At 40.5% G+C, this 18292-nt stretch overlaps 1 protein-coding gene across 1 annotated transcript; it reads left to right on the forward strand.

Annotated features, from left to right (window-relative positions):
• Nucleotides 1-1304: 1304 nt before the first annotated feature.
• Nucleotides 1305-13285, forward strand: LOC136678214 (NLR family CARD domain-containing protein 3-like). The gene is made up of 10 exons (XM_066656177.1): nt 1305-1378; nt 1836-1949; nt 2602-2715; nt 3575-3968; nt 4033-4051; nt 4147-5686; nt 6427-6600; nt 10639-10809; nt 12283-12456; nt 13183-13285. The coding sequence occupies exons 1-10, from the start codon at nt 1305-1307 to the stop codon at nt 13283-13285; spliced, it is 2877 nt and encodes a 958-aa protein (XP_066512274.1).
• The last annotated feature ends 5007 nt before the right edge of the window (nt 13286-18292 follow it).

Genomic DNA, 18292 nt, shown 5'->3' on the forward strand with positions numbered 1-18292 from the left:
CTTTGCCCCTTTTTATCCCGTTATTCCGTGGTTAGGACGCTCAGTGCTGCAGTGAGACTGACGTTGTGGTGGTGTGTTAGTGTGTGACACAGCAGTGCTATTGGAGTTTCTAAATACTGTCCACTCACTCTCCACTCTGTAAGACACACCTACCTCACTGCACTTACACCGGTGTAAAGTCAGGGAGTAGCTCATTTGTCGTGACACAGTTTGTGTTGGTCATCTGCTAGTCCTCTAGAGTTTCTTTACCCAGTGAAAATTAGGCCATCTCTCTTCTCACATTATTTTAGGTGAGTAAACTGAACCAAGCTACATTTATTTTGATCATCTTTCATGATTAAAATAAGCAGAAAATCACAGATTGTGCACATTTCTGTAAACTCTGTGAATCCTGTCCCGTCAGATCTATTTTCCTTTTAGGAACGATTGGCTCTTTAAGCTTTATTTTTATCTGGAGCCTTGTAGCGTCTGTTCATTATTATTTTTCTCCATTGAGTTCTGTACACAGCAGTTGTCTTCTTACATCATTTCCTCATGTACATTTTATGTGATAAATTAATATTCAAACTTCAACAACACAATGATTACTCAAATGTTTTGTTTAGCTGAACATCATGGGGTTTTAAAACTGAAAGTGTGTATTTATGGCTTTGTAAAGCCCTGTTGGACAATTAGCCTCATGTGAACCTCTGCTGAGAACATATTTAGGATTGATTTGACTGATTTAGGAGGGAAGACATAGAGAATGGGGACATAGTGTCTGTACTTGATTGTATTTTTTAATATACACCTATGAGTTTGTATTTATATCAGTATTATTTTGGTGTGAATCATGATTGCTGATGAACAAAGGACACAATGAACAGTGATTTATTATTTAAGTAAAATAAGACCAGAGAGGCATTGTACTGTCTTCTGGTTGTAATCCTGTGTTTTGCAGGAGCTGTGTCTGTTCCACACGTCCCACACTGGGGACCTTTATCACATTTATTTATTTATCAGGTACTCACTGAGTGGCACAGTCTGTTACTCACTCACACACTCTTTCACTGTTCATTGCTTCATATCATATGACCCTGTGTGTTCTTGTGTGTCCCCTGACCCTCATCGCTGTAAAATCTTTTGTGTGTTACTTCAGTTCTGTGCTGTTTTATTGTATTATTAAAATAATCACCTCATTCTGTTTTTTAACACAGAGACCATCTGCCCTACCCTCTGTTTTTGACATAGAACAATTTTGTTTTTGCCTCTGCCTCAAGTCCTCTGTCCTCCAACAGTGTCCTCATCATCCTTTAAATGTGAAAATGTCTATGAAGAATAAAAATGTCCTGATGGAGCCTCAGAACTTCACCAATGAAGAAGGAAGCTCAGATTTAATGTGAGCCTCTTCTATTGCTTGTTTTAGACGCACCATTCAGTTTTTCAGTTTTAATGAGTCCTGCTAATGGCTCATCAGATTTATTCATTCCCAGAAGTCACAGGTGTGTGATGCAGCTATTAATTTGGGCATATTTGGGAAATAATATTTTCAGAGCACACTTCGCAATAAGCAGACAACAAAAATGTAAATGTGTATTTATCTGTCAGTTTATAGCAAACCACATAAAGTATATTTGACATTTATTCCATCTGTGGCAGAGAACACCCACACATACACACACAAACCATTAGGCCATGGCTGCCCCTGTGTTATAACAGAATATGACACATTTAAATGTTGTAATTGCGTGGCTAGATTTATTAACTCCAGACTGATATTTAAATATCTGAATTCTCTTTCCTTTTATATTATCAGCTGTGAGATCTGTTCATGTGTCTCTTCTTCACTTTTCCAGATGGAAGGGATCCAAAGGCTGTTTTCCAGAGCCCAGAACTCTGTCTATGAGGAGCTACAACTCTATGATTGATTTTACTTTTCACAGCAGTGAAATGACTACTTCTGACCTGAGGTGAGACACTCGGGCGTGTGCATCATCGCTGTAATATTACACATTACACTTGTATAGATTCTGTAGTGGTTCAGTGTCATACATTTTACTGTATCCACCTTAATTTCAGTGCTCTGAGGACCGCGGTGCATTCAAGAGAATTTTGATTTTCTTTTCCATATTTCCACTTTTTTTAAAAACGGGTTTTGTTTGTTACGTCCAGTCACTTTGTGTTCTCCTCCCTCTCGATGAAAAAGCTGAGGATGTGGTTAAGACCCAGTATTATGGTCTGTATGGTATTTGGAGAACTATCGTACTGTTTTGTAACTCTGACCCACAACTAATGCAGCGAAGAGGAAATCTCACATAGAAAAATAATGAAGAGCCCTCTCTTACTTTCTTTGTTTCAAAATAAAGTGGATATTCCTACCTTATTCCTCCTTGTTCTGAAGGTATAGGTCATTATCTCACGGTTTACACTGTTCCATAACTTACAATTCCCCATTATCTGACAAGTCAGGTGTTCAGTTATTTTCTGAGTTAATTATAACTTGTGATATTTACAGATTTAAAGATAATTTGTGAATGGTGCTTAACGACCATTTTGCCATTTTCAGATACATTTTCTGACAAGTACTTAACTTCATTGTTTTATCTCTGCTTCACATTTCAGTGAGCAGACATTCAGGGCAGAACCTCCAGAGCCCAGCTGTGTGTCTATGAAGAGCCACAACTCCATGGAGTTCCCTCATAATTTCAGTAATGGAAGAATTGGTACAGACCAGAGGTGAGACACTGACACAGCATCATGCAACATGGAGGTGATTTACAGCAGGAAGTTCCTCAGGAAGCGTTCTTTTGCTTTAATAGCTTTACAGAATTCCACATTATACAGTGATCTAATATATGTCCAGGAGATTGTAGACTCCTTCCTCTGAAATAAATGGTATTGACAGGGAGTAGTTGACTTTGCTTTTGACTTTGGAACAACACTGCCATGTGACTTTGACTGCTCTCAAGAACAAATCCATTAGTAATGTGAGGTACTGATGATGAATGATCAGTTCTAGATCACAGACACCACTCTGATTCACTCCTGTGGTGTTGAATGATGCTCCATCAGTCCAGAGAATGCAGTTCAGTGCTTGGTATTGGGCATGATTCTGTTCATGTCTCACTGTGCGAACGCTTTCACTCTTATTGACTAGTGCTTTAGGATTTTACATGTATTTTACACAAATTGTGTTTATTTTGAAGTATCTGTCAGTAACATGTGCACCTTAAAGTTTCTGAATTTGTTCATTAGCTGATGATGTTTCTGAGGCTTATATTCAATTCTTTCTAGTGTCTCCAGATCACAATTTACTATGTATTACACAATGTAGTGTGGTCTAGTAGAATTACTTTTTTTAAATCTTTAAAGTGCACTATTTAGGGAGTAGGTCATGTTTCATGTTTCTTATTTTTCAGTTCAACATAAACAATATCTGTCCAGTTACTGACCAATCACAGTCATTGCTGTCTGCATCAATGTGACACATAGGTACATTTGTCAACATTGACAAGAAAATGAATGACTGCGTGTATTGAATATAAATGAGTTACTGTTTATGTCTGTGATACTGATGCATTACTGTGTTCTCTAGGAGGGATGTGCTCAGGTGTGGAGTGTGTGAGCAGATTCAGACAGATCCAGTCTCTATCACCTGTGGACACACTTTTTGTAGACAGTGCATCAGGAGCCTTAGGGACCAGTCTGTCCACTCAGGAGACTTGACCTGTCCCTGCTGCAGAAAGAGGTTTAAAACAGGCTCTGTTCAGTTTCCACACACGGAGGAGTCCATGGAGCTGGATGAATACAAACCTGTGGATGAAGTCCTGCTCAGTGTCTCAGAGGGAAACAAAATCAGCCTGAAGAACAAGTATGAGAGCTTATTTGAGGGATTCAAAACACAAGAGAATAAAATCCTCCTGAACAGGGTTTACACTCAGCTCTACATCATCGGGGGAGAGAGGGAAGGAGTGAATGAGGAACATGAAGTTTTACAGATTGAAAACAAACCCTGGAAACAAAACCTGCCAGATACACCAATAAACTGTTTAGACATATTTAACCCTGTACAGTGTATGATGGGAGAAATGGAAGAAAACAACACCAGAGCTGTGGTGGATGAAGATGTGAGACGTGAAGAAGGAGAAGAAGATAAAGATCCACAAGTGGAAAAACTGAAAAGCGTTCTGACTAAAGGCATTGCTGGCATTGGAAAAACTGTCTCTGTGCAGAAGTTCATTCTGGACTGGGCTGAAGGAAAAGCCAATCAGGATATAGAGTTCATGTTTGTGCTTCCATTCCGAGAGCTGAACCTGATTAAAGACAAACAGTACAGTCTTCATGGACTTCTGTGTGCCCTCCATCCTGAGCTCCGAGGTCTGGACACAAAGGAATATGACGTGTGTAAAACTGTGTTCATATTTGATGGCCTCGATGAAAGCAGAATTCCACTGAAGTTCTCAGAGTGTGAGAAAGTGTCAGACGTGACCAAGGTGTCTTCAGTGGACGTGTTGATGACAAACCTCATCAAAGGAGACCTGCTTCCCTCTGCTCATATCTGGATAACCTCCAGACCAGCAGCAGCCAATCAGATCCCCTCTCAGTACATCAGCCGTGTGACAGAAATTCAGGGATTCAATGATCCACAGAAGGAGGAGTACTTCAGGAAGAGGATTAGTGACCAACACCAAGCCGACAGTGTCATCTCCCACATTAAGACGACGAGGAGTCTCCACATCATGTGTCACATTCCAGTCTTCTGCTGGATTTCAGCAACTGTGCTTCAGCGAATCATGAAACAAAGGACCACAGAAATCCCTAAAACTCTGACTGCAATGTACTCACACTTCCTGTGCACTCAGACAATCATGAGGAAGGAGAAGTATGAGGAGGAAGATGAGAGAGGAACTCTACAGGAACTCCTGAGATCCAACAGGAACATGTTTCTGAAACTGTCTGAACTGGCTTTCAAACAGCTGATGAAGGGCAATGTGATGTTCTATGAAGACAACCTGAGAGAGTGTGGGATTGATGTCACTGAGGCCTCAGTGTACTCTGGGATTTGCACTGAGATCTTTAGGGAGGAGTCTGTGCTTTACCAGAGGAAGGTTTACTGCTTTGTGCATCTGAGCTTTCAGGAGTTCCTGGCTGCTTTCTATGTGTTTCACTGCTATGTGAGCAACAACATGGCGGAACTGAAGTTTCTGAAGCTGAAAACCAGGAAGTGGTCTCATAGGGTTTCACTGGACGAGCTGCTGAAGGGAGCTGTGCGTACAGCTTTAGAGAGTAAGTCTGGACACCTTGATCTGTTTCTCCGTTTTCTGTTGGGCATCTCACTGGAGTCCAATCAACAACTCCTGCAGGACCTACTAACACACACAGTGAGCAGCTCTGAGGGCATCAAGAAAACAGTTCAGTACATCAAACGCACAATAACATCAGAGGATCTTCCTTCTGACAGATCTATCAACCTGTTCCTCTGTCTCACTGAAATGAACGACTCCTCTTTATCCAGTAAAATCCAGGAGTATCTCAAATCAGAGAAACACTTAGATAAGAAACTGTCTGCTGGAGAGTGTTTAGCGTTAGCCTACATGCTCGTGAACTCAGATAAGGTGCTAGATGAACTGGACTTGAGGAAGTACAACACCACTGAGACGGGTTATTGGAGTCTGATCCCAGCTGTGAACAACTGCAGAAAGGCTGTGTGAGTGTTGTTTCTACATGGTTTTTTTTTATGTTTGCTTAAAAATTTTTTTTAAAACAGATTGTTTTACTGTGAGTAGAAATTCCTCACTGTGTGTATAATTAGGATGTGATAAATAAAATGAATGAGACATTACAGAACAGGTCGAGTTTGATGAACATGGATAAGACTGATGTCTTTCTCTTGTTTACTCACTCACACTGTATCTCACACAAATCCCCCAAGTTTATAAAAGCAGTATTTTCCTCAAGTCTGATCATTTTTATTCCTGTGAGGCTGAATTTCAAGGAGAGTTCAGACTTGTAGTTCAGTTTCCTTGGGTTGGACCTGATATGAAAATTCATACATTGTTATATTTTAGTCCTGGTTTGGTCCTGAACCCAATATGTATTTTAAAAAAAGCAATGATGTATGACGTACGCAAGTGATGCATGTATGACATTAGTTTTGTCGTCTGAACAATGCCCCACACTGAGCTTAATGCACTTCTCGGGGCTGTGTACTTGGTGGTATATTTTCCAACTGGAAACACAACAAGACATAGTCAAATGGATAAAGGAATCAAAACAGCACCTGAAATTTCTCCACTGCACAGAATAAAAAAGGAGTTGCTGCTTGTTTGGTGAGCATCAGTGTCGAAAGGAAGCGTTCACATTTGCTCAAACAAACCAAACTAAAAGACAGTTCCTCACCTTCACGTTTTTTACTGTATTATGCACTGTGTTTACATTGTGTTGCAGATTGTCTGGCTGTAAGCTGACCATGAATTCCTGTGAAACTCTCTGCTCTGTTCTGAAATCACCAAACTCACCCCTGAAAGAGCTGGAGTTCAGTGAGACTGAGCTGCAGGATTCAGGAGTGAAGCTGATCTCTGAGGCACTGAAGAGTACAAACTGTAAACTGGAGACACTCAGGTGAGATTTTGGATGAATGTCCATGTGGATAATGAGTGTATACTCCTGCTCTGTATGGCTGTAGTTTGCCCTCAAAAAGCATTCAGTGATTTTACTATTTGTGTTTGTACTATATTCTATTTATAAACTGACACTTATTTCCCAAAAGAAAACATTATTCTCAGGCACAGAGACAGAGAACCATTCCTGCAGAGCAGAAATCAGAGTAACAGCATTTTACCAGTGATAATAATAATAATAATAATAATAACAATAATAATAATAATAATAATTTGCAGCAGATAGTGTCGCAGGGACCTGGAGGTTGTGGGTTCCCGCTCCGGGTGACTGTCTGTGAGGAGTGTGGTGTGTTCTCCCTGTGTCTGCGTGGGTTTCCTCCGGGTGACTGTCTGTGAGGAGTGTGGTGTGTTCTCCCTGTCTCTGCATGGGTTTCCTCCGTGTGACTGTCTGTGAGGAGTGTGGTGTGTTCTCCCTGTGCTTGCGTGGGTTTCCTCCGGGTGATTTTCTGTGAGGAGTGTGGTGTGTTCTTCCTGTGTCTGTGTGGGTTTCCTCCGGGTGACTGTCTGTGAGGAGTGTGGTGTGTTCTCCCTGTGTCTGCGTGGGTTTCCTCCGGGTGACTTTCTGTGAGGAGTGTGGTGTGTTCTTCCTGTGTCTGTGTGGGTTTCCTCCGGGTGACTGTCTGTGAGGAGTGTGGTGTGTTCTCCCTGTGTCTGCGTGGGTTTCCTCCGGGTGACTTTCTGTGAGGAGTGTGGTGTGTTCTCCCTGTGTCTGCATGGGTTTCTTCCGGGTGACTGTCTGTGAGGAGTGTGGTGTGTTCTCCCTGTGCTTGCGTGGGTTTCCTCCGGGTGATTTTCTGTGAGGAGTGTGGTGTGTTCTTCCTGTGTCTGTGTGGGTTTCCTCCGGGTGACTGTCTGTGAGGAGTGTGGTGTGTTCTCCCTGTGTCTGCGTGGGTTTCCTCCGGGTGACTTTCTGTGAGGAGTGTGGTGTGTTCTCCCTGTGTCTGCATGGGTTTCCTCCGGGTGACTTTCTGTGAGGAGTGTAGTGTGTTCTCCCTGTGTCTGCGTGGGTTTCCTCCGGGTGACTTTCTGTGAGGAGTGTGGTGTGTCCTCCCTGTGTCTGCATGGGTTTCCTCCGGGTGACTTTCTGTGAGGAGTGTGGTGTGTTCTCCCTGTGTCCGCGTTTTATCATTTGTGGCTAAATCCAAAAATGGAATATTGTGTGTAAAACTTTATTTATTCATATTTTCATTTGGTGTATTAAATAACGGTATTATTTAATATATAATTATTATATTTTGTATAATGGTATTATATAGGTTTTTTTTTTAGGTTTATAAGTTTTATCATTTTTAAAATCTGCTCTCTCTCAGAAAAAGGTTGGTATTGCACCATGTGTCAGTGTGCAATGTCGGGCGGTGCTGATCTGAACTGCACAGTGACAAAAACCCTTCACTCGACCCACACTCACAGATACGAGGCTCAGCACGGCCCGGCAGTGCAAACCGAATTTTAATACCGTCATCAAGGCAACTCAAGGCATAAATACATAGTGCTCACTTTGATGTTTTGACACTTGCTCTTGTAAGTTCACTGTTGTCAGAGCTGTTAGTTTCAGAGCAGGACGGGTTTAGAACCACACTCTTGTACACATGGCAAGAGGGGGACTATCTTCTACAGCCGTCTCTGTGGCTATTTCTCATTGTTTATTTCATTTATTTATGTATATTATATAATTTCTTATAATTTCTGACTTATGAGTGAATCAACTCATGAATTTTCTGAGATACCAGCCGTCGCTCTGTCATTTTATTTGCTTTATGATGTAAGTCGAGATTTGAGTTACAAGCGAGTGAGCTTACACCAGCCGCCATCAGACAGCCCAGCGCGAGTTCAGTTCACTTGATTATCTTGACGCATGAACGTCCAGGTCTGCTTTAGCACTGCCCCTCTTTTCTTTCGATAGAATCTGCACACGTAGTTTTGCCAACGTCTCGTAAACCATGGAATCGTCCTGTATTCGGACACTAAAAGATGTGTTCCGTTTTACACCGATACAGTTTTTTTTTTGTTTTTTTTTTTTTTGAGGTCACACTTATGTTTGAGACAGAAACGCACAGCTCTCCCTCAGCCGGAGAGAAGGGCAGATTCTGCACGGCTCCTAAACAGAGAACACGAGTTTCATTGTTCGTCACTTATTATCCAAATATTTCATTGGTTGTCATCATTATCCAATCAGCAGCCAGAGTTATCTGTCCATCACTCAGTGCTGCAGCCAATGGAGTGCTGCAGTCCCTCTGACAGTGGTTTTGCGGAGGCGCTGAGAGCAGCAGGTCAGTATGGAGAGAGATTAGTCTCAAAATACTTTACAAATGCATAAATGTTAATCCACAAATTAAACACAAGTCACAGATATGTTTCACTGTTCACAAATGAATACATCACACTCTGTGTCTCACGGTCTGCAATTTGTACAAATACAGTTACACTCATAAACATGTGGTTGGTTTTCATAGATATATCATACTTTTATGCGAAAATAAATACATTTGTTTAAATTTACATTGTATATATTTGTAAAGTTGAAGTCTCGAATTTAAAATGTATTTGTATATTGTAGAATCTGAGTTTGTGAATCGAGTCACTCACAAGTTTTCTGTGAAGTGCATTGTTCATTTACTCTTGTTCATTTACTCAAAAACTGCAGGTTTTTGGATTTTGAGACTTTCCTCTCGCATTTCACCCGATCCAAATACAAATGCAGCCTGATCCATAAATGTGGCCATCAGGCGAACGAGCCACCCCTCTTCCTGCTCTGAAACTAACAGCCCTAAAAACAGTGAACTTTCAAGAACAAGCATAAAAACAAAACATCAAAGTGAGGTGCCTTGAGTTGCCTTGACGACAGTTTGATAAAAATAAAAAGACTGATCATTTTTCTGTTTCTTATTATTTGCGAATATATGTTTTGATTTCAAATAAAAAAATAATTATTATTAGTTTTTACATTTTATGGATTTGGAGAATGAAATGAAAATCAAATAACCATCTGTTTTTCATTGTTTAATATCTGATTTTAAAATTTAAATAAAGAATGAACAGAAGGTACATTCAGAAGGACCCAGACGGAGGTGTTTATCTGTTCAGTCTAGTCTCCAGTCTGATCAAATTCTCAAAACATACACAAAGTAGCTCTTAGTACACGTTTGTTAATCCAGACCACGCCCACAAACGGAGAGGTGAACTCAGAAGTCATTGGGGAGGAGTCGAGGGTGGCTTATGACTGTGTATGAAACCAGACACCGACCCCCCCCCACACCCACACAAAAGTAAAGGGTGGAGACAGGGTGGAGGCGGGAGCAAGTTTGTTTGACACAGAAATGACGTGAGTTTGCTGGGTATATATAGGGCTGAGGAGGAGGAGTTTGTGCGTGGTCCTACTCTCACAATTATTTTACTACGTTACTTCAATTACCATGACAGACAGAGAGAGAGAGAGAGAGAGAGAGAGAGAGAGAGAGAGACTGGTCTCATTAAGACGTATTTTCTTCTGTGTTCACTTTTGCTAAAATAAAGTTCATTCATTCATTCATTGTCTGCCAGCGCTCATCCAGTTCAGGGTTGCGGTGGGTCCGAAACCAACATGAAATCACTGGGCACAAGGCGGGAACACACCCTGGAGGGGGCAGTGTAAATGTTGATGTCTGCGCCTACACATTATCAGCTGATTTTTCTCAGGGGAGTGTTTTACTGAAATCAAACACCACACACAACTCAGAACTGACACAGGTTCAGTAAAGATTAGTGAGTCGTTCAGGTTGTGTACCACATTCACACATTGTCATAAACTGTAGCTGGTTCTTACCGCACTTCTCTGAATGACGTTAGAGAAATGAGGCAGTTTGTGAGAAAAGAAAACACAGTGACGTTTCTCCTTCTGTCACTGAGCGTGATGTTCCTAGCCAGGTCAATATATGAAGGAGAACCTGTTCATGAAATGTTCCTGTAACTATTCAGTGAGTAATGTCCTCTCTCTTTACAGACTAACTGTGTGTAAACTTGGGGAAAACTCTTGTGAAGATCTGGGCTCAGTTTTACTGGTGAACTCCTCCCTGAAAGAACTGGACCTCAGTAACAATGACCTGCAGGATTCAGGAGTGGAGAAGCTCTCTGCTGGACTGAAGAGTTCACTCTGTAAACTGGAGACACTCAGGTCAGAGATCTGGGATTTTATTCTTCATTTTCTATACTTCACCAACATGATGTTATACATTAAAAAAAGAAAATAGTTATTTTCTAAGCTGTAGTATAAAATATTAAGGAAAAGACTGGATTACTAGATTATAATTTACGTAATGTAATATATAATTTATGATGTGCAATTATTTGTCATTGTATAATGAACAATGAAATGCGTCTTCTGCATTTAACCCATCTGTGTATGTGAACCCCCCCCCCCCCCACACACACACACACACTAGTGCACTAGGGGCTGTTATCAACCCTCAAAACACAACCAGATCATTTGAGGGTTCAGTGCCTTGCTCACAAGTGCTTTTTAATGTGTATCTGTGTCTGTAAAAAGAAGCATATGGCGTCACATCAATATCAAAAATAGGTGGAACATTTAAATCTGTACTTAATTAAAATTGTGTTAGTTAATCGCAAATGTGAAACCCATGAGCAGAGAGAGAGAGATAGGAATTGCACTCACACACAAATCATAATCTCACTCTCAATCTGTCTGTTTTTTTTTATTCTCAAATAGTTTTTATCCTCTTCATTTTAAATGTTTTGAAATGAGAGGTTTGTGACAGTTTGGGGGCGGGGTCAGAGCCGTTCTTCTCAGTGAATGCTATTGGCTTATGTCTTCTGGTTCTGTGACTGCCTCATACACTATATATGTCCCTCCTACTGTGAGTAGCCTTCTACAGAAAAACAAACATGTACGATGTGTACCGTGGTTATTTGTGGTTCGTTTTTAAACGGGAAAAATGTATAATAGGAGACTACGCAGTATCCAATATTATTTTGAGAGTATGGTTCCAAGGCCATCCCTCAGCGTCTCTTTGGAGTGAGTGTGGGTGGAATACAAAGTAAATGTAGCTAGTGAACAGGACTCAACTCACGAACGAATCAATTCTTGTGGAAGTAGGGATTGACAATCACAGAAATAGGAGACATCAGCCTATACCATTCACTGAGAGAAACTGCTCTGACCCAGCCCCCAAACTGTCAAAACCCTCCCATTTCAAAACATTTTAAAAAATAATAAAATTAGGATCATAACTTAAGCAGGCAGGTCATAGTATAGAAACCTTTACTCGATTAATGTCTGTATATTTACTTTTAGTAATAACCCCTCTGTGGGACACTATTGTGATAATGTTGTGTTGTGATTATATTTCATTTCTATTGAGTGAGGATTTGAACAGACTCTAAAAGGTATTAGATTTATGAAAACAAACATCCAGGTCTTTTTTTTAATTATGTTAAGTTTTTTTTTTTTTTTTATAACTTTTACCTTTAGATTTTAACCTGTTTAATACTGAAGTGTTTTTGTAAATTATACAGAATTTGGTGCTTGATGGTTTGATTCTAAACAGCAGCTTGTTTTGCTCTGAGTAAATACCTCTCTCTGTCTCTCTCTCTCTCTCTCTTTCTCTCTCTCTCTCTCTCTCTGTAGATTGTCTGGTTGTTTAGTTAAAAAGGAAGGCTGTGCTTTTCTGGCTTCAGCTCTGAGCTCAAACCCCTCACACCTGAAAGAACTGGATCTGAGCTACAATCACCCAGGAGACACAGGAGTGAAGCTGCTCTCTGTTAAACTGGAGGATCCACACTGCAGACTGGACACACTCAGGTACGGACAGCTTTCTGTATTTGTGTGTGTTCAGTTACTGATGTCATCTGCTGTTACTGTATTTCTATAAAGCTCTACAGCTCATTGTTCCTTCTTCATTTAGCCTCTGCTCTGCTCTAGTAGTGTTTAATGGTTAGAGTATCACCCTTCACCGCTCTGTCTCCACTGTTCAGTGTAACTGTTGTCAGTGGCTGAAGGCTTGTGAGACACTGAAGTAAAACTAAGCCCCATATAAGTCTCTTTATGTGGAGTGTAAACTGTTTCTAGAACAGTCTTCAGAAATGTACATTCAGTGTTTAGGGAAGTACAGGAGTACTCTGGTACAACAGTTCTACGACCTCAATGCTGAAACACTTCAGACTGAAACATCCTACACTACTGCTGCATCATGAAACTGAGTCGACTAGTCCATCATTATCTCTGTATTCCTATCATTTTGGGGCGTCTAAATGGGTCGGGATCAATGGTCAACAAATTGAAAAGCAGACTTTAATACCCAGAGTGGTGTTATCAGTCATACAGGCTACAAACAAGAGCAGAGCTTTATTTATTATAGTGATATACAGCCATTGACTCTTTGGTTATTAATATTTTAATGTCGTCTACAGAGAGTCTGTGGAGTGCAATGTTAAAGTTTAGTTGAATCTGTGTTCTTCCTAAAGTTATTCTGTTATTCGGGGCATTTCAGTTTAGATTCTCTAAGAGTTTTTGTGTTTATCTGTGAAGCTGCAGACCATCAGTTCTGTTCAAGTGTGTTCAACTTGTGCCCCCTGTACAAGCCTCTGGAGGCAGTGTTATGATGTGGGTGTCTTCAGTGGGTCAGGTCTAGACTCAGCAGTGTTATGATCTGGAGGTCTTCAGTGGGTCAGGTCTAGACTCAGCAGTGTTATGATCTGGAGGTCTTCAGTCGGTCAGGTCTAGAATCAGCGGTGTTATAATCTGAGGGTCTTCAGTGGGTCAGGTCTAGACTCAGCAGTGTTATGATCTGGGGGTCTTCAGTGGGTCAGGTCTAGACTCAGCAGTGGTGTGTGGTAGTAAAATGAAGTCCACTGAGGACCTGAATGGACTGAATGACCAGGTCATCCCAGCAGTGGATTGTTCCAGGACGACACCAAGATTCATCAGGCTCAGATTGTGAAAGAGTGAGGAATCATTTTCACACATGAACTGACCACCCCAGAGTCCTGACCTGAACCCACTGAGAGTCTTTGGGACGTGCTGGAGAAGACTTTACGGAGTGGTCCGACTCTCCCGTCGTCAATACAAGATCTCCACCAAAAATGAAGGCAGTTCTGGAGGAAATAAATGTTGTGGTGTTGTAGAAGGTTGTAGAAACAGAGCCGTAGTGAATGTGGAGCTTAATGAAAGCTAAAGGTGGTCCAGTGAAGTATTAGAGTGTGTGAGTTGTGTTGGTCGGGCAGTGTAGGGGTCTGTGATGAAATGGTCAGTGAGAGCAGGTACAAGGCAGAAGAACCTAATAAATGAGCAGCTGAGTGTAGGATCTAGAAAGGGTTTAATGGAGCAGTTGTAGAAAAGCGACTCTGCTTTATTGACAACATGAATTATTCTGAGTTGCTTAAAAAATTGTCAAATTGACAACATGCATTATTCTGTGTTGAAGGCTGAGAGGAACAGAGGGAAATGGAAGAAATTAAACACAGAGAAAGAGAAACAGAATATTTCTCTGTGATAAAAAGACAGAGAGGATGAAACACCACAGATGATGATCTTTCTTCTGTTTCCAAAAATGAAATCAATTAATGACGCTGTAATGAAGCTGAATGTGGGGCTCAGAGAGAACAGTGAGAACACACACCACTCAAACACAACCATCAACTCACAACTGTGTGTGTGTGTCTGTGTGTGTGTGTGTGTGCGTGTTGTAGGTTGGAGCATGGAGGAGAAATCAGGATAAAACCAGGACCAAGAAAATGTAGGTTTTCTGTCTCTCTCTCTCTCTCTCTGATGATGATGGTGATGTATTTGGAGACATTGTGAGATTATTATTTTCTTTATTAATTGTAATATTTTCTGCTGATTGTAAACAAAGTAGAACAACAAAATGTGATTAAACATAAACCTCTTTATCTTTGACACTCACTTTATTTTTCTTTATCAGTCTCTTTTTTTTTTAATCTCTCTCTTTCCTCTGGATACTCACTGTCTCTTTTCATCAGTCTTTTGTCTTTCTCCTTCTCTCCCCTTCTCTCTCTATCCCTTTCTCGCTCTTTGTCTTATTCTGTTTCACTTTCACTTTTCCTTTTCTCTCCTGCTCTTTCTCTTTACATTCATTGTGTCTTATTTTGTGCTGTTTGTGTGTTGCGTAGGTACCACTTCAGAATAAGACTTCACTTATAAAGGTTTATAAATGGTTAAAAGTCAGTTTATTAATAGTTATGTTATTAACACATTAATAATCAGTTATAACACAGATATAAAGGGCAACAGTGACCTGTTCTTTGCCAAAATGACCTCACTGTGTTGAATAATGACCTCACTGTGTCTCCTCCATCAGTCGACATTAACCCCGTCAGCTCCAGCACATATTTGTTAATGAGTTTAACCGTTTAATGAATTACCCACCCACCACCAGAGCGTCTTTTTCTGCTTTAATGATAATGTGGTGAACCTTAACATGTGAAATGACTAAACTCTCATTCTCAGGTGTGAGCCTATTCTTGTAGTTGAAATAGTATGCACACATTGCTGTGGCATAAGCACTACATAGCGGAGTCAATGATAATTAATTATTATTTTATTAATAATTAATGATTTAATTTATTCTGCTAATCTCCATGTTTGAGAGCCATTAAATAATATGTAGTGTCTTTACCTGTCTTAATTTCAGCTTAGACAAGAAGGCCATCTTCACATATTATACAGCAGAATTAGCTAGAATTAATTATTATTAATGAATTATGCTCATTGACCCGCCGTGGTTTCTTGACTCTGAAATTGAATCTGAACTAGAAGTTATAATTCCATACAAGAAAGGTGCACACACAAACAAATAACCAAGGATTGGTTTTATCACACAACTGGTTTATTAATTGTAATATCAAGTAATGAATATCGATTATACATTCATATATTGAAATTGATTACATACATGTTGTTATGGATTACATAAATGGATACATGAGGGAACAGCGAGATTAATATATGAGGGAATTTCTCTATGATAATTACACTAAATTTTAAGAAGGGCTATTGTTTATCCCAGCAAACTTTCAGTACCAACCCATGAGCCATGAGAGACATGAGACCATGTGACCTTATGTATCCGGAGATGGACAAGGAGCATGTTGCTGACGGTGACTTCCAGCACGACTTCATGGAGAATTGCAGACGCAGGTCTTGTAGGTTTCAGCCGCGGGCGTTCCTTTTCTCCTGAGGCTTTCAGATGCAGCTGTCGGAGCTGGTGGCATTCTGAAGGTCTCTGTGGGGATTCTTCATCGTCGCTGATCTCCCACCTTGTGAGAGAGAAACACATCCATGCAGGTCTCTCCTGGGCAGGCTTCTCCTCGTCTCAGAAGGTCATTCTGAGAGTGCGTGCGGCTGCCTTCGTCGTTGCTGGTCCGGAGGCGTTGTTGTCCTTTTGAGGGTCAGAGGTCTAGTCTCCTCCAATGCTCTGGATGTGGCATTGAATTTTTGCTGGAGTTAAACTATAGCTCTGCTAACTATAGTTTTCTATTAGAGATAAAAATTAAAATAGAAAAATCTGTTCTTTCTGGACCACGAGGGGCCCAAGACTGTTGAAGAGAGCCATGAGAGAGCCTGCGCCTGCAGAGCAAGGAAGCTCTCTTGACTACCCTATCTGAGAAGCATTGTCTGCTGGAAGCAGCAGAGAGACGTTCTTCAGAAAAAAACGTCTTCCTCTCCAAAATTCTCAGAGTGCGTCTCTGAGGAGGGTTAAAAGAGAGAGAGCTAAGTGTGGTGTGTGACTGGCTTTTACCAGAGTTTAGAAAAACAGCCTTTAATACCGATTGGATAAGATTGGAGCCTCTCTTGCTCCTGATTGGCTGCTTCCTGTACCTTGGTGGTGACATCACATAAAATTTATGACACTTAACAAGACAAAGACTTGACCATCCCTGGTGAATGAATATTCCAGGATTCTGAATCACACTTTGCAATATGAAAGATTATGTTAACACCAAGTAATATCATTCAGACACACCAAGTTTTACATAATTATTAAACAACTAAACACATAGTATGTGGCTACCTTGGTTCTACATAAATTCATATAAAACAAAAATGATTTTAAACACATGTAAATTTATTCCACCTATTTTGATTGTCAAAATGGGATTAATTTCAAACAGTTGTGCCCATATGTGACTTCAAATTGTTTTAAACCAATAGGAATTAAGGTTTGTGATTGTTTTGTTTAACAATATTTCAAAATGTGTGAGAGAACAGTTTTAATCATGTTTGAGTCTGTGTGTCTCTCTGCATTTTGCAAAGATTCTCCTCTTGACCCTGGGACCTAAACGTCCTAGAGTAAGGTTTTACGAGCCTACTCTGGATGCTAATCTCAAATTCCGATCTTGGTTTGGAGATGTCTCTGAAAACAAACTAGCGAAAGCTTGGCTACTTAAAATCATATCTTCAGAAAGTCAAAATTTCTTATTAGAAATTAATACACATTCATCATATCCACTAAATTCTTTACCTCCACATTTTCACTAAGTCCTCTCACACTTTCAGTATTGGACACAAAAGAGTTCACTGTTACACTTCCTTTCTCTGTGTTACAAATGATTATTAATCACTTTTAAAGTGTTCACTGTGTAATTAATAACCATGTAATAACAGGCTTTTAAACCATTTATAAACCTTTATTAGTATATTTTTATTTTAATGTGGTACCATTGTATGTCTGATTGTGTGTCATGTGTCTGATTGTGTCGTGTGTCTGATTGTGTGTCGTGTGTCTTGTGTCTGATTGTGTTGTGTATCTGATTGTGTCGTGTGTCTGATTGTGTGTTGTGTGTCTGATTGTGTGTCGTGTGTCTGATTGTGTGTTGCGTCTGATTGTGTGTCGCGTCTGATTGTGTGTCGTGTCTGATTGTGTTGTGTGTCTGATTGTGTTGTGTGTCTGATTGTGCTGTGTGTCTGATTGGGTGTTGTGTGTTTGATTGTGTGTTGTGTATTTGATTGTGTGTCGTGTGTCTGATTATGTGTCGTGTATTTGATTGTGTCGTGTGTCTGATTGTGTGTCGTGTGTCTGATTGTGTTGTGTATTTGATTGTGTCGTGCGTCTGATTGTGTGTCGTGCGTCTGATTGTGTGTTGCGTCTGATTTTGTGTCTGATTGTGTGTTGTGTACTTGATTGTGTGTTGTGCATCTGATTGTGTGTCATGCGTCTGATTGTGTGTCGTGCATCTGATTGTGCGTTGCGTCTGATTGTGTTGTGTGTCTGATTGTGTGTTGTGTATTTGATTGTGTGTCTGATTGTGTGTTGTGTGTCTGATTGTGCGTTGTGTACTTGATTGTGTGTCATGCGTCTGATTGTGGGTCGTGTGTCTGTGTGTTGTGTATTTGATTGTGTGTCGTATTGTGTCGTGCGTCTGATTGTGTGTCATGTGTCTGATTGTGTGTTGTGTGTCTGTTGTGTATCTGATTGTGTGTCATGTGACTGATTGTGAGTCGTGTGTCTGATTGTGTGCTGCGTCTGATTGTGTTGTGTCGTGTATTTGATTGTGTGCTGTGTATCTGATTGTGTGTCATGTGACTGATTGTGTTTCGTGCGTCTGATTGTGTCGTGTGTCTGATTGTGTGTTGTGTATTTGATAGTGTGTCTAATTGTGTGTTGTGTATTTGATTGTGT

Source organism: Hoplias malabaricus, chromosome 2 (assembly GCF_029633855.1).
Source record: "Hoplias malabaricus isolate fHopMal1 chromosome 2, fHopMal1.hap1, whole genome shotgun sequence".
NCBI lineage: Eukaryota > Metazoa > Chordata > Actinopteri > Characiformes > Erythrinidae > Hoplias > Hoplias malabaricus.

Coding starts and splice junctions, on each gene's coding strand:
- LOC136678214 (XM_066656177.1), top strand. CDS start 1,305: ATGTCTATGAAGAATAAAAATGTCCTGATGGAGCCTCAGAACTTCACC. Junction 5,687..6,426: donor AACAACTGCAGAAAGGCTGT/GTGAGTGTTGTT, acceptor ATTGTGTTGCAG/ATTGTCTGGCTGTAAGCTGA. Junction 10,810..12,282: donor TGTAAACTGGAGACACTCAG/GTCAGAGATCTG, acceptor CTCTCTCTGTAG/ATTGTCTGGTTGTTTAGTTA.